This window comes from Mesoplodon densirostris, chromosome 10 (assembly GCF_025265405.1).
Source record: "Mesoplodon densirostris isolate mMesDen1 chromosome 10, mMesDen1 primary haplotype, whole genome shotgun sequence".
NCBI lineage: Eukaryota > Metazoa > Chordata > Mammalia > Artiodactyla > Ziphiidae > Mesoplodon > Mesoplodon densirostris.
Genome location: NC_082670.1, coordinates 70,188,508 through 70,205,133, shown reverse-complemented (window position 1 = coordinate 70,205,133; position 16,626 = coordinate 70,188,508). Strand labels below are relative to the sequence as shown.

The 16,626-nt window shown below is 46.6% G+C and overlaps 1 protein-coding gene across 5 annotated transcripts; it reads left to right on the top strand.

Annotated features, from left to right (window-relative positions):
* The first annotated feature begins 2,606 nt into the window (after positions 1–2,606).
* Positions 2,607–8,320, top strand: NME6 (NME/NM23 nucleoside diphosphate kinase 6). 5 transcript variants are annotated; one of them, XM_060109227.1, is made up of 7 exons: positions 2,607–2,837; positions 3,708–3,872; positions 5,192–5,288; positions 6,253–6,355; positions 6,900–6,939; positions 7,362–7,522; positions 7,797–8,320. In XM_060109227.1, exons 3-7 carry the CDS (start codon positions 5,199–5,201, stop codon positions 7,961–7,963), a joined length of 561 nt encoding a protein of 186 aa, XP_059965210.1. In that variant the 5' UTR covers positions 2,607–2,837; positions 3,708–3,872; positions 5,192–5,198; the 3' UTR covers positions 7,964–8,320. The 5 variants fall into 5 exon arrangements, with proteins under 5 accessions (XP_059965210.1, XP_059965208.1, XP_059965211.1 ...); XM_060109228.1 differs by having other exon boundaries at positions 2,826–2,909; XM_060109224.1 differs by lacking the exon at positions 2,607–2,837 and adding an exon at positions 2,848–3,413.
* Positions 8,321–16,626: the final 8,306 nt, after the last annotated feature.

Below are 16,626 nucleotides of genomic sequence, written 5' to 3'. Positions count from 1 at the left end.
AGAAACACAGGACCCAAAGGGGAAATGGTATCAAGTAATTTAAATATGCTGGATGAGAAAGACAGACATTTCAAAAATCTCAAAGATCTGGTTGGGGCTGCCGCTACTACTGTAAATTAACACTGCACGAAGGCAGCATTGTCTTAAATACCACTATCTAGAGACAAGACTAGACACAGGTAGATGTCCCTCTGGATAGAATGAACGTAAGTCATAATTAACCTCTTAATGGGTGATTCTCCCAACTGAGTTCAGACTTACAAGTTCAGAGTCATAACTGGTATAGAATTATTTCAGTCCCAGCAAAACGGAATCAAGAATTTTCCAGCTTATTCAGCCTCCCACAGATATAACTGAGTATCGGTATCTTTTGACAGGTTTCTAGGGACAAAATTTTCCCTGCTATATCTGCTAGGGGCTGGGGACTAATTTTCTGAATGTGAGGGAATGCTGCGATAATTTTATAGGTCCTGTCAACTATTTAGATTTTGTTGTTGCTGTTGTTTTAAGTGAGGCTTTTAAGAGACTAGGTATTGAACTTGGGTAGCACAGGGTTAGAAGGCAGGTGCATTAGGTTCTCACACTAAGTTATATTCTTCAACAGCTCCATCAGTATAAAGTTGACATTTAGTCTCCACCTGCCTGCCGTTCCTCTATTTCTGTTAGTTATGAGCCTCGATTTAGAAAAAGGGTGTTATTTATTGAGTCTCCCCCTAAAATCACATCTGCCCATACTTTCATAACATAGGCTTACTTTTGAGGATGGTCAAAGCAACTATAAAATATGGAACTACAACCTTCTACAGTGTGTGCAAGACAGACAGACACAAAGGTGAATTAATGACCATGGCCTAAAAATCAGCAAAATCTCTACAGCCCAAAGGTATGTAAATGAAGATCAAGGTGGGAAACAAAGTTGGACCTTGTGCATTTGGGAAAAAAGTCTAAAACTAAATGCTGGGTTAGTGGGACTTGGTAAGTTTACTCTCATCCCCTGAAGGCAGCAATGGACATGTGCCTTCTTCACCAGCCAGACAGGTAAGAAATGGACTCTCCCAAAGACACCTTGTGGAAACAAGCTGCCAGAACCACAGACCCTCCTTCCAACATTCCAGGAGTGCAACACATGTACATGCAGGCACAAAATCAGTTTAAAATTTTTTTTAATTGATGACATTTATAGTTTATTTTCACTCTTCTCAAATTCAGTGATTCTCTCCAAGAAAAAAAAAGTACCACCCTTATTCAACCTGCCACACTGTCCCTTCTGCATACCCACTGTCATCACCCTCTCCATACATTATACAACACACCATGAATGCCCTCAGTTCTCATTCCCTCACCCTGGACTGCTTCAGTGGACTCCATGGTAACCCCACCCCACATCCTAGCCCAAATTCCTTTGCGACATGTTCAAGGGCCATATGACTAGTTTCCCTCATGCCCTATGTACACCTGCTTTCCAACCAAGAATCCTCCCTCACCACCCCCATATTAGCTATGCTCCTTCGCATCCACATATCCCTCTGTGCTCAAAGACTTTTTTAAACATCTTTATTGGAGTATACTTGCTTTACAATGGTGTGTTAGTTTCTGCTTTATAACAAAGTGAATCGGTTATACATATACATATGTCCCCATATCTCTTCCCTCTTCCGTCTCCCTCCCTCCCACCCTCCCTATCCCACCCCTCTAGGAGGTCACAAAGCACCGAGCTGATCTCCCTGTGCTATGCGGCTGCTTCCCACTAGCTATCTATTTTACGTTTAGTAGTGTATATATGTCCATGCCACTCTCTCACTTTGTCCCAGCTTACCATTCCCCCTCCCCGTCCGTTCATCCTCAAGTCCGTTCTCTAGTAGGTCTGCGTCTTTATTCTCGTCTTGCCCCTAGGTTCTTCATGACCTTTTTTTTTTTGGATTCTATATATATGTGTTAGCATACAGTATTTGTTTTTCTTTTTCTGACTTACTTCACTCTATATGACAGACTCTAGGTCCATCCACCTCACTACAAATAACTCAATTTCGTTTCTTTTTATGGCTAATACTCCACTGTATATATGTGCCACATCTTCATTATCCATTCATCTGTTGATGGACACTTAGGTTGCTTCCACGTGCTGGCTATTGTAAACAGAGCTGCAATGAACATTTTGGTACATGACTCTTTTTGAATTATGATTTTCTCAGGGTATATGCCCAGTAGTGGGATTGCTGGGTGGTATGGTGGTTCTATTTTGAGTTTTTTAAGGAACCTCCATGCTGTTCTCCATAGTGGATGTATCAATTTACATTCCCACCAACTGTGCAAGAGGATTCAATGGCTGCCTCTGACCTTGCGATCCAGCGCACACAAGTTTTTTGCCCCCCGCGTCCCTCCGACAAATACTGGGCACCAACCATGTGCCAGGCACTACCCCAGACAAAGAATAAAAGAGAGATCGAGTGGGGCCAGGCCCACTCCGGCGGCCCCGCTGGCGCGCATGTTCACTGCCGGGATGCCACCTTGAAACGCCCATCCTGTCCTCTCTGAGCCACCTCCCAGGGCAGGGCCACCGGCCTGGCCCTCCCTTCCGCCTGAGGGCGCCCGAGCTCGGAAGAACAGCTACCCCCGGTATACCTTCTTCTCCTCTCCGGGACAAGTGCGGGAGAGACACAAGGGCCACCAGAAGGCGGGCCTTCCTGCTGCAGGGCCTCCTGGATTGGGGGACACTACGCCTCACCGGGCAAGGACCCTGAGGCAGGCTGCCCGGCCGAATGCCTGAAGGACCCCGCTTGCACCGAAGGCTAACTATCGCAGTGCCTGGTGGCCGGCCTCCGCGGCGGGAGGATCAGGTGACTCGGATCCAAACTCCAGCAGGACTGGGGCTCCGAATAGCTCAGAATCTAGCGTGGGCTTAGGCCTCGGTACAACGGGCCAGGGTCGCGCAGCTGCAGGCCTAGATAAATGGAAGAGCAGGGTGGGGAAGAGGGCGGTGTCTAGAGCTGAGGCTGTGAGTCTGGGGGGCGGGGCTTCAGGTGTTGTTAGACGAAAGCCGAGTTGACGGGTTGCAGGTCCCCTACGCGCTTGGGAGGATGAGAGGCATGGCTGGCGGCCTCCAGGAAGCAGAAGAATAGGCGCCTCTGCTGTGGGGGCAAACGCCCAGGCAATTTCTAAAATTTATAATTCTCTAATCGAGTGACTTTTATGTTGAGCAAGTTTCTCGACCTGTTAACATTTGTTGTAAACCAAGATCCAAGACAGGCATAACTTAGCTGGCATTAGGAAAGGAACCATGTCCTCCCCTGGATAGCCCCTAGCATTCTGGTCTTGGAATAGCTGAATCAGATTCATTCATTAATTCATTCAACAAATACTGTTGAGAGCCATCTATGTGCTAGGCACTCTGCATAAGCACAGAGGATACGATGGTGAGCGAAACAGACCCCTGCTTTCATAGAGCTGACCTTCTAGTTGGGAAGAGATAACCGAAGAAAACGTGAAAGGAGCCATGAGAATGTATAACAGGGGAAGTGAACTAAGATCTAGTGGGTGAGTAGGAGGTAACCAGAGGAAGTGGAGTTCCAGATGAGGCTAGAGAGGTACGTAGGGATAAGATCATGCAAAGCCTAGTAGGACATGATAAGGCTTTGGGGTTTTATCATAAAAGCAGGGTACACTTTGAAGGGTTGAGGGAAATGATATAATTAGATTTGCATTTTTAGTTCACTGTGGCTGCTGTGTGGAGAACAGATTGTAGAGGGTAGCAAGAGTAGAAACTGGGAGACCACTGAAGAAGCTGTTGCAGAAGTCCAGAGGAGGTTGATGATGTCTTGGACTGTGGTGGTGGCAGTTGAGAGAACTGTACGGATTTGAGATACACTGGCTAGGTAAAATTGCCAGAACTCAGTGATATCATGGATATGGAGGGTGAGGAAGGGGAGGTGCCAAGGATGTCTCTCCCTAGATATATGGTGAAGATTCTGCTCGTTTTTGGGTTACTCACCACCTGGGATGTTAGGGCAACTGGGTTGGCTGATCTTGTACTGGTTAGACTGTGCTTAGCTTTGTGGACTGGGTGGAAGCATCAAGCTGAATGCTGTAGAAAGGACATGAATAGGAGAGACCTTGGCACAGTTTCTCCGTTGGGGCCACACCCTAGCACTGCTTTTAATGTGATTGTCAGGCTACTTTCGGGCTAAGAGAAATGAGACGGTTGTCCAGACTCTGTCCCTGTGTGTGTTCATGGAAGCCTTCTCTGTATCTGTTGGCAAATTTAGGGGTTCCACCAGATAATCTTTGAGACCTTAGTCCTGCAGAGATGATCAATTTTTTACATGTAAATATAATTTCAAAGTTGGAAGAGATCTCAAGTTTTCTTAGTCCAGTTTATAAAATACTTTTATGTTCTTTATATCATCTTCACAATTATTTATTGAGCTCTTACACCATCATGATTAGACACTAGAAATAGTGTCTTGTTCTTTTCTCTGAGGATGAATAAGACTGTTTAGGTTCATTTAGTCAATAAAATGTATTAAGCACCTTTGTGCCAGGCAGTTTTAGCTGCTTCAGATATAAAATGATTACAACTTGTCTTTGACCTTGGAGTTGCATGTCTGCAAACCTTGCCATTGAGGACAGCTGAGTGTATTAAAGGGTTTGATTTGGGCGGGATAGATCCTGACTTATCTGTAAGATTAGATAAGAAATGGTATGTATCCAGCAGACTTTTTGGGGGGTATCCTGGGAAGATCCCAATTCTTGTCCATCCAATCTTCAAATTCTATAATTGATGGGAGGGCACTGTGGGAACAGTTATTGTACCCTTGTGGCTGCTCTTTAGGAATGTAAATTGTAAATCCTCTGTAAAACACAAAAGAAAGGAAGGGACGGAGTATTGCCAGAGACAGGTCGTGTTTAAACTTGAACTTCTCCTGAATGGGTCACTCTTTCGCAGGTTTACAGTTGCACTAACCAGATTATGTGCTCCACTGGGCAACTTGGGCAACTTGAATGGCCCCTCTACCACTCCCTTTCCTCAACCCCATGAACCCAAATGGGCAAATTAAATACTAAGTAACTGTCATGTGCTTTATCAGTGTCTGAGTGAGAGCCCTGGTTGACTTGCAAAACTGCGCGGCTCCAGAATAGGAAGGGTGGGGAATGCAGCACTGACTGGGTCTCTTATCTGACTCTCCGATGGCAGGAGGGAGATGACCTCGATCTTACGGAGCCCTCAGGCTCTCCAGCTTACTCTGGCTCTGATCAAGCCTGATGCAGTTGCTCACCCACTGATTCTGGAGGTAAGAACAAGTCCTAAGCCTCTACTGTATGTCGGAGGCATTGCTTCTGTTTCAGGTGCCATAGGGCCATTTGCGAAGACTGACAACACAGTCCTGTGCTAGATGGTATGGAGGCAAAATTAGAAGCCATGACTCTGACCATAAGGAGATTAAAAATCTACTGGAGAATTGGGGCAGATATAAAATATAAGAAAGGATCCAATACAATAAGAAAAACCAAACCTCACGACAATGTATGTATATTAGTTCTCTACTGATGCATAACAAATTACCACAAACTTAGCAGCTTAAAACAACACTCATTATCTCACAGTTCTAGAATTTAGAGGTCCAGTAGGTTTGGCTGAGGGCTGGGTTCTCTCCTTAGAGTTTCACAAAGCCAAATTCCAGGTATCGGCCTACTGGGCCCTTATCTAAAGGGTCTGGGGAAGAATCCACTTTGAAACTCATTCAGGTTGGCAGAATTTGGTTTCTGTGGTTATAGGACTGAGATAGATCCCCATGTCCTTGCCGGCCTTCTGGTGGGGCCTACCTTTTTTTTTTTTTTTTTTGCGGTACGCGGGCCTCTCACTGTTGTGGCCTCTCCCGTTGCGGAGCACAGGCTCCGGACGCGCAGGCTCAGCGGCCATGGCTCACGGGCCCAGCCGCTCCGCGGCATGTGGGATCTTCCCGGACTAGGGCACGAACCCGTGTCCCCTGCATCGGCAGGCGGACTCTCAACCACTGCGCCACCAGGAAGCCCGGGCCTACCATTTTTAGAGTCCACTCACATTCCTCATCACATGGCTCACTCCATCTTCAAGACAGCAACAGGGCGTCTCTTTTCTTCTGACCCACCAATGGGACAGATCCTCAAGTCCTAGGCTCTGAAGGGTCCTCAGGGTTCTTTTGGTCTGCCTGGGTCTCCCATTCACTCAAATGGTCCCTTTGACTGACTTTTATCTTTGGGGTGGTGTTTATCCAGGCTGTTCATCAGCAGATTCTGAGCAACAAGTTCCTTATTGTACGAATGAGAGAACTTCTGTGGAGAAAGGAAGATTGCCAGAAGTTTTACCAAGAGCATGAAGGTAGGATCAACAGTCCTCTTGAGTGGGAGGCTTCTCTATCACAAGAGAGCTTTTACCTGGCCACACAATGTCAGGCTCTCTCTGACCTACCAACCGTAAAATTGCAGCCAGTCTTCTAAAATCTTGGTTTATATACACACTTTTCATGATTATCAGTATTTTTTAAATGTTTTCTAGGAGGGTTCTATGTCATGGTCCCAACAAGTAACTTAGTTTTATGTCCTGATACTATCACTAGTTAACAATTTACTCTGTCAGACATTGTCCAAAGACTCATGATTTCATTTAATTCTCCAGCAACCCCATGAAGTAGGTATTGTTATGTCCCCAGCACACAGATTAGAAAACTATATTAGGGAAGTTAATGATTTACCCGAAACTACACAGGTTGCAAGTTGGAGAGCCTGGATTCAGACCCAGGTATGTCAGACGCCAAGGTCCTTGTTCTTTTCTCTAAAAGAGTTTTTATCATTCCAAATAGGGAGTCAGAAGTATAAAAAGTTCTCTTGGCACCAGTGTCTTGATGAAGGTACTCTCTTTGCAGGGCGTTTTTTCTATCAGCGGCTGGTGGAGTTCATGGCCAGGTATTTCTCATTTTGGTTCCGACATCTTCATCTACTGAGACTTATTTCCCCTGCCCCCTAAATAGACTTGTTAATTTTATTTGCCACTCTTTAAACTTGTAACCAGTGTCAAGTATCTGAAGAAACATGGGCTTGGGCCAACACTGACCTTGTGGCCACTTGTCCCATGAGAGTTAACTGCTCCAGGGGCTGTAGGAGAGTATTGTTGAATGCTGCCTAGCAACTCTTCTGATCCCTGTGGCCTTTCTTGATCATCAGCAGTGGCCTTCCATCACCTTCTATTTGAAGCAGTATTGGCAGTCAACTAGAAAGGCAAGGAGACTCTCAGGATGTCCAGTGTGCCTTTATTTGTGCTCTACTTATGGTATGCCCTCCTGGACCCGATAGCCAGATTCCTGACATGTGCTCCATTTTGTTCACAGTGGGCCAATCCGAGCCTACATCCTCGCCCACAAGGATGCCATCCAGCTCTGGAGGACAGTGATGGGACCCACCAGAGTGTTTCGAGCACGCCACGTGGCCCCAGATTCAATTCGTGGGAGTTTCGGCCTCACTGACACCCGTAATACAACCCATGGCTCAGGTGAGTCTGCCTTCTGTGTCCACAGTATTTAGTAAGCGAAGCTGGTTTGAGGTTGGTGGGCAGGCAGTATGGTGGGGTTGAGAGCCAGGTCCCTCGGTGAGCTTTCTTCCCAATTGTGTTTCTGGCCCTTTGTGGCCACTTCAGCAGATACGGCCCCAGGACTTAGGGGCAGGAGAAGTACAGGCTCTGGTTTCTGAACCTGATTATGATTGCCTCTTGCCTCCATCCTGCACTCCCTATGAGAACCCCTTCTCTTTTTTACCTCCCCTTACAGACTCTGTGGTTTCAGCCAGTAGAGAGATCGCAGCCTTCTTTCCCGACTTCAGTGAACAGCGCTGGTATGAGGAAGAGGAGCCCCAGTTGCGCTGTGGCCCTGTGTGCTACAATCCAGAGGGGGGCATCCACTTTGCAGCTGGAACAGGAGGCCCAGGGCCAACCTGACGCAGGCCTGTTGATCTGTGAAGAGTTGTGGCATTGCCCAGCCTTTTCTCGCAGACCTCTGGTCCAGAGCATTCTCCTAGGACCAGGGAGGCCTGGGGCTCATTGTGCCATCTCTGCTGGGCACCGCCGCCTGCGTAAGAGCCTAGCTCCTCACTGCTACCTCTTCTAGAATCTAACTCTCTACCTCTTCTCTGGAATGTTCATGGGTGGTTCAGAGGAATGATGGCTCCTTTTTTTATCTGAGAACTGTTCATTCTTTTTCAAGGAGGGGCTTGCCTAATTGACTTGCCTGAAAAATGCAGTGACCGTATTAGCAACATTTGGTCTATTTCCCTTAATAAAAGTCAGTATTCTGAATCCTGCAGGCTGGGAGCACTACTCTATGTACTGTCTCTCTATCCCTAGCTGGAGTAATTAAATCTGTCCTGAAGTCAAGTTTCTGGTCTATGCTAAGTAAAGAGAGACTTGTGGGACTTGCCTAGTAGTGCAGTGGTTAAGAATCTGCCTGCCAACGCAGGGGACACAGGTTTGAGCCCTGGTGCGGGAAGATCCCACATGCCGCGGAGCAGCTAAGCCCGTGCGCCACAATTACTGAGCCTGTGCTCTAGAGCCCGCGAGCCACAACTACTGAGCCCACGTGCCACAACTACTGAAGCCTGCGAAACTAGAGCCTGTGCTCCACAACAAGATGAAGCCACCGCAATGAGAAGCCTGTGCACCGCAATGAAGAGTAGCCGCCGCTCGCTGCAACTAGAGAAAGCCTGCGCACAGCAACGAAGACCCAACGCAGCCAAAAATAAATAAATAAAATTAATTAATTAAAAAAAAAAGGGAGAATCGTGAAGAAATCTCCCAGGAGGTTCACACACAGTGTGCAGCTTATGTAGTGCGCGAGGCACCCAGTGACGGAGCTGACTGTGGGCTCAAATCCATGCTGTGCACCTGGCACAGGGCTGCATCCTGGAAGAAGGGGCACCTTTCGTTTGAACAAAAGTATGTCTGCCCAGTAGAGGCATATTGTTATGACTCACTTTTTTTTCCGATTTGCACAAAGCCACTTAAGCTAGCCATGTCTCTGCTGTAGCTGAGGATGACAGTCATCTATTGCTGCATGACAAATCACCTCAAGATTTTGTGGCTTAAAACAATGACTTAGGGACGTCACTGGTGGTCCAGTGGTTAAGAATCCACCTTCCAATGCAGGGGAGATGTGTTTGATCCCTAGTCGGGGAACTAAGATCCCACATGCCATGCGGCAATTAAGCCCGCGCACCCCAACTACTGAGCCCGTGCGCCACAACTAGAGAGCCCACGTGCCACAAACTAGAGTCCACGTGCTCTGGAGCCCGCGCTCCACAACTACAGAGCCCACGCACCACAACTAGAGAGAAACCCATGTGCTGTAACAAAGAGCCCGCGTGCCGCACTGAAAGATCCCATGTGCCACAACTAAGACCTGACACAGCCAAAAATAAATAAATAAATAAATATTTAAAAACAACAACAGGGCTTCCCTGGTGGCGCAGTGGTTGAGAGTACGCCTGCCGATGCAGGGGACACGGGTTCGTGCCCCGGTCTGGGAAGATCCCAAATGCCGTGGAGCGGCTGGGCCCGTGAGCCATGGCCGCTGAGCCTGTGCGTCGGGAGCCTTTGCTCCGCAACGGGAGAGGCCACAACAGTGAAAGGCCCGCATACTGCAAAAAAAAAAAAACCCAAACAACAACAACAACGATTCATTCTTATGTGTCTGTGGATTGGCTGGGTGATTCTGCTGGGCTCACTGGGACTCACTCACATGGCTGCATTCAGCATTTGAGTCCAACATGGTCTCTCATCCTGAGCTGCTTCATAGCATGGTTGTTTCAAGGTTCCAAGAGAGCAGGCCCCCACTCACAAGCTCATCACGCTTCTGCTTGTGTCATGTTTGCTGATATCCCATTGACAAAGGCCAAGTCACATGGCCAAGCCCCGAGTCCACGCATAGGGCATGGAGAATGGGAGGTGTGAATCATTGGGGGCCATTACCATGACAATCTACAAACTGAAAGTAGTGAGGAGCCTTGAATTTATATAGAACTTATGAAAACAAATATTTGCACAAGCCAACAAAGGAGATGAAGAAATAGCCAGAGAAGGAAGGAAAAAACCGAGGGTGTGTGGATCAGGAAAGTCAAGAGAAGAGAGTGTTTAGATAATGAAGCAATGTTGAATGCTGTTGAGAAGTCCAGAATAATGAAGCCCTTAAAGTACCCCCTAAGTATGGCAGCATGGAGATCGCTGTGACCTTGGCAAGAGCGGCAGCTCTGGAGTGGTAGGGAGCTTACTTTGTGTGGAAGACAGTGGGTTGAAGCATTTATACTGTCATACTACCTGTGGGTTTACAGTGGGATACCTTAGAGAATCTTCTTACAACTGAATCTGTAAGTGTATGTCTACATATGCTCCCATCTTCTTCTATCTTCCTGTTACAACATAGGATGGGTCCTGCTTCCTGTTAAGCCAGTCCTTCCATGTTGCTCTGAATCCCATCTCCTTGCTTTTTTGGTTGTCTAGTCTTTACTGCACTTTTACCCTTCTCCACTGAGTCCTTCCCCTTTGAATTCAAACATGTTTTGGTGTCTCCCATTTTTCAAAATCATTTTAACCTCATTTTCCCCTTTGGCTACCTGTTTCTTCATCTCTGTACAGCCAAGTTCATATCAGTTGTCTGCACTGACAGGCTCACCCCCATCTTCTCAGCAGCCCATCACAGTATGGTGTGCACACTCACCATTCGAGAGGAGACTGGTTGGTTTCTTTTTCTTCTTCTTTTTAAATATCTATCTATCTAGGCTGTGCAGGGTCTTAGTTGTGGCATGCGGAATCTTTAGTTGTAGCATGCAGGACCTTTTTAGTTGCAGCATGTGGGATATTTTAGTTTCGGCATTCTCCCCCGCAAAGGTAAACAAAGGCCAACTGAAAACACCAGGCAAACTGACAGGAGAGACTGATCAGGAGCCCCAGCTATCAGTAAGCAGCCAGAGGAAGCACTCTCCTTCCCTCCATTTTTTGTATCTAATCCTTAAAGCTCTGTACCTGTGAATATTTCTTGCTCCACATGTCCCTCAGTCCCTACTTATATGGCCACTGTAGAGAAGACATCCTTGGTGACTGAGTAGAGTGAAATGACTAGAGATTTTTTTTTTTTTTTTTTTTTTTTTGCGGTACACGGGCCTCTCACTGCTGTGGCCTCTCCCACTGCGGAGCACAGGCTCTGGACGCACAAGTCCAGCCGCCATGGCTCACGGGCCCAGCCGCTCCGCGGCACGTGGGATCCTCCCGGAGCAGGGCACGAACCCACGTCCCCTGCATCGGCAGGCGGACTCTCAACCACTGCGCCACCAGGGAAGCCCAATGACTAGAGATTTAAGTGAAGGGAATGGATGTGACTGGCAAGACAGAGTGCACAGAGTGGAGGGGAGGCAGGAGAATGCTGGGACTGAAACAATCCAGCATGTGGTGGTGAAGTACCCTACAAAAGGCTGAGGCTGACCACAGAAGCTGGAAAACAGTTGAAAGAGTGTGGGGAGAGGATAGGAATAAGAAAAAGGTAATCAAATTCTGCTGAGGCTGCAAGAGAAATGAAGACTGAGCAAAAAGGGGGATTAAAAAAATATTATTGCTGTGCTCCAGCAACAGTGTCCACTAAATGGTGGGTATAGAAAAGAGTGGAGAGGACTGAAAGAGTGAATAAATGGGGATTACTTCCAAGTCTGTTAAGAGATACAGTAGATAGAAAGAAAATGGGATTAGAAGAGAATTTTTCAGAATAGTAATAATTTGAACATGCTTAAATGCTAAGGAAGTAGAGTTGTTAGAGACGGATTGGTTTACAATAAATATAATTTATAATCATTAAAATTCCTGAGAAGCAGGAGGGACTAGGACGCAAACACACTTTAGAGGAAAAGGTCAATCTTGGAATTAAAGATAGCTCCTTCTTCACTATAGGAGAGAGGCATAGCAATGCTTGCATGTTTCATTGTGGGGATGTTAGCTTTTTCTTCAGCAATATCTCTTTCATTTGTCAAACAGGAGTCAAAGCCATCTATTGAAAGTGGGGGGAAAGATGAAATTCATAAAGCATAAAAAGGTTTGAAATAATACTTATGAAGCATGGGAAAGGGAACTGACTCATGAGACACAGTAGGATTACCAGGCATTTCTGAGGGCAAATTAAGAACTCTGTGACGGGCCTCCCTGGTGGCGCAGTGGTTAGGAGTCCGCCTGCCGATGCAGGGGATACGGGTTCGTGCCCCGGTCTGGGAGGATCCCATATGCCGCGGAGCGGCTGGGCCCGTGAGCCATGGCCGCTGGGCCTGCGCATCCGGAGCCTGTGCTCCGCAACGGGAGAGGCCACAACAGTGAGAGGCCCGCATACCGCAAAAAGAAAAAAAAAAAAAAAAAAAAAAAAAAAGAACTCTGTGACCCTGTATTTGGAATATGAGTCGCATGCCTTGTCATGTGTTGTGCTGAGTTGCAGCCATGAAATATGCAATTGGTGGAATCATCCAAGATCAGGGATTTCATGAGCAGGTTTGGTGAAAGATCAAAGGGACAAGGAATATTTAGTCTTGGCAAATAAATAGTTGAAACAATCATCCAAGGATTAAACTGGACACAAAAAACAAATGGACAGAGAGGACAATGGAGGGTTTCCACTTGGTGGCAAACCTGTGTGCACAAGAAGATATGAGTGAACAGGTCGGCAGTTTGGAGACTGTGGTTGGGGTGAGGGTGTTCTGAGTTATTTGAAAGGTAGAATGTGCGGGTGAACACAGTGTTTCCTCTCAAGTTGTTTGGAAAGGAGGTGCAGGGATTAGAAGCTGGAGCTTTGGTGACAGATCGGAATTCAAATCCTGGTTCTATCACTTTCTAGCTATGTGATTTAGCTATATTTGTCTCCACTCAATTCAGTTGTTAAATGAGAAAGTCATACTTAACTTTCAGAGTTACTGTGAGGATTAAACTAACTCATGCACATAAGGTCAAAAACCCAAGATCTCAATAAATGACAATTTAAATGATCTCTTCTCTTGTTTGGATTTCAGATAGAAAGAGTTAAGTTAATCACACCTCTCAGTGTATGACTTAATCTCACACAATTTTCCTTTGTCTATTTTAGCACATTTAATTACTGACAATGTTTTTGACAAGACTGTACAATTAAAAGTGGCTTTCTCATATATAAACTTAGGTAATGTATAGAGATAGCTGATAGATTATGATTAGGGTAGGACACAATTCTAGTTACCACTTTACCAAGAGGAGTTAAAACCAAATGAAATCACATAAGTTGATCTCACACTCTTTATGCTGAGGTTAAAGTAAGCATTCCTGTCCCCTGTAGGGAATGTAGACCACAGAAACAGCACCATGGCCAAAGTACACGACTGATTTCTTATGAAAGTGACTGTAATATTAGTCTAGCAGAAATAGAACTTTGATTCATTGAACCCATTAACAAAATAAAATAGGCTCTTTGACAGCTCAGACAGAAACCCAGCTCAGTGGAGTACAAACCTAGGATTCAGGGTTGGAGGACCAAGACTGCCTGAGTCTCTCACAGTGAGAAGCCTGAATGACCGAGGAAGAAGGTTTCCAAAGGAGCAAAGGGCAAGGTAGGGCAGGGAGGGTGTGTGGCTCAAATGAGCTGGGCTGGAGGCTTAAGGAAACATGTTAGTGAGTTAAATCAAGAGTGATGGAAGTTGAGAAATTCCAGCAGTTTTCCCCCTAGAAGTAGAAGCCACAATCCTCATGTGATTGAGTCCCTCTGAAAAACATATTATATATAAACCTCTGTGGTCCAAAGTTTTCTCACAAACAGAGGTAAGTCTCTTCCATGTGGGCATCAAGAGCTACAAACTTATTTGGGGTCCTGGGAGTAACTGGCTCCTCCTGTCTCTCTCAGAGCATTTTGCATAAGCAGGTGGGCTGGGTGGGGGTGGGGGTTGGTCATCTAGTTAGTGGTTTAAGATTTTTAACTCACAGGTCTGGGAACTGTGGACAAGATGAGACTTTCATGGAGTCTTTCTCCTCTTTCAGTTTTGCCTGTCGCTACAAAGGTAGTATTATGGAAGACTGGGTGGTAACTGGGTTACTGGCAGTGTAGCCACAGTTGAGTGGCCTTTTTTCTCCTGAAATAACAGCATAGCAGGAAATGAGGGCTTATATGTAGTTAGTTTATTTTGGGAAGTGATCTCAGAAAATAAGAGTGGAGGCACTGGGAGAGTAAAACAGCGAAGAAAAAGCCAACCCAAGAAAGGGGCACTGAGGTGGTCACCACTGTGGACAACTGGCCTCTATCTAGCTGGAAGTCCTCTCCCTCCCATCAGAGACCAAGAAGCTGGGGACCTTCCCACTGGTTTCCATCATCCATTAAGCATTTCCACAGGAAGACTGAACTCCCCTGCAGGTCCAAATCTTTGTATTGCCAGAAAGGCTTGCTGCACCACATCAGTAGAGAAGCTCCTGGGAGGAGCACAAGAGAAATGGACTTAAGGAGCTCTCTGATTTCACCTGGGTGCAGCAACAGCCATGGTAAGGATGTGGCCAAGAGATGGAGTATAGAAGTTGTCCAAGGCCATCCTTCCCTGTTCATGCTTTGGTCTACGTGTAGCTCAGCATATCCCAGAGCCAGGCAAGATGCTGGTGAGCCACAATCTCTATTTAAGACTCAACATAAGCCGATTAGTGGGGAAACTCCCCCCATTTCCCACTACTGCAACTAGACATGAGGTCATAACTGATTCTTATTATCTCCATCCTTTACCAACCATATTATAATTCCTCCCCCCAGAGTCAGCACTTACAGGTTTAAGATGCTTATATACTGGGGAAACACAGACCTTTATCTCTAAAGCATCTGATCCCTTAAATGTTTCACCCTGATGTAAGAGCTGACTGCTGTGAGGGTCCACTGAAGATTATCCCTGGGTATGAAGCACATCAGAGAATCCCCTGGGATCAGATGTACTCTTCCCTTCCCCTTGGGGAGAAGCAATGTCAGCAACTCATGATGATCAAGGTTGATTACTTACATATGATAGCTCTTCGTTTTCCTGGTGGTCCACCACCATGACAAGCCCCAAATGACCCAGTTAGTCATAGCATTACTTCAGTGTATGCTTCCTGTGATGCTCTTTGGCTAAAGGATCTCCTCCTTTCCTCCTCCATTCCCCTCCCACCCCCAGTAACAAGGAAAGGGCCTTTCTAGGCACAGAAAGCACAGATTTTTGCCAGGTGCTATTTCTGCAGTGCCCTATCACAGAGGTTTCCACCTTGGAAACCTTCAATATGCTACCCTGGAATCCTTATTCCTGAATACCAAGCTGAATCCAAGTACCACCCCTTATTAGTTGTGTGAACATGGGCAAATTATCTACATTTCTGATTTCTTTTTTTTTTTTTTTTTTTTTTTTTGCGGTACGCGGGCCTCTCACTGTTGTGGCCTCTCCCGTTGTGGAGCACAGGCTCCGGATGCGCAGGCTCAGCGGCCATGGCTCATGGGCTTAGCCGCTCCGCGGCATGTGGGATCCTCCCGGACCGGGGCACGAACCCATGGCCCCTGCATCAGCAGGCGGACTCTCAACCACTGAGCCACCAGGGAAGCCCTACATTTCTGATTTCTTCACCTACAAAAGACTCGTTGTTCTTGTTACCAACATCATATATTTGGATTTTTTCCTTGTCTCTCTTCTTTACTTGTGGACAATCCACCATGAGTCAAGCATCCCTCTAAATGTTCATTTGGCAATGAGGATGTGATGCCGTGATAAAGACATGGCTTTCTGGAAGAAGGGCAAAGGATCCCATAGGCCAGTTCCAGGGATATGGTACTGGGATCTATCAGAAAATGTTCTCGCCCAGCGGGGCCCCACTGTCCTACCTGTTGATAAAATTTATAGGCTGACTGGTGAGAGGGAGGATTGTAACAAGCCCCTAGATGTGGCCTTGATTGTTGCTTACTTTCTTCCAGGAGACAAGGGAAGAATGCTCTGACAATGGGACAGACAGCTCTGCAGTCAAGCTGAAAGGTGATCCTTAGCCAAGCAGTCTCCAAAGCTGAAGTAAATGTCAGCAATGAAGACAGAACTTTCTGAGGAGTGAAAACACTCAGAAACCAAAGTTCCTTTGGTTGAGCCATGAGGCAGCCACTTAAAAGTGAAAAATGCAAAGCCTTCCATACTGGCACAGAGCAGCATTCTCCATACTCCCTTCTTCCTCTTTATCCCAACTGCAGCTGCTTCCAGGAGGGACCAAGCTTCCCTGTCCCCAAGGGGGACCAAAGGCCACATGCTGTTCAAGTATGCTGGGATATTTTCTTTTTTTTTAGATTTATTAATTTATTTATTATTAATTGCGGGGGGGGCTGCGTCGGGGCTTAGTTGCGGCACGTGTGGTCTTCGCTGAGGTATGCGGGATCTTTCGTTGCAGTGCACAGGCTCATTGCGGTGCGCAGGCTTCTCTCTAGTTGTGGCGTGCAGGTTCCAGAGCGTGTGGGCTCTGTAGTTTGTGGCACGCAGCCTCTCTAGTTGAGGCGCACAAGCTCAGTAGTTGCAGCACGTGGACTTAGTTGCCCCATAGCATGTGGGATCTAGTTCCCTGACTGGGGATTGAGCCTG

Coding starts and splice junctions, on each gene's coding strand:
- NME6 (XM_060109225.1), top strand. CDS start 5,199: ATGACCTCGATCTTACGGAGCCCTCAGGCTCTCCAGCTTACTCTGGCT. Junction 6,940..7,361: donor CTGGTGGAGTTCATGGCCAG/GTATTTCTCATT, acceptor TTTTGTTCACAG/TGGGCCAATCCGAGCCTACA. Junction 7,523..7,796: donor TAATACAACCCATGGCTCAG/GTGAGTCTGCCT, acceptor CTCCCCTTACAG/ACTCTGTGGTTTCAGCCAGT.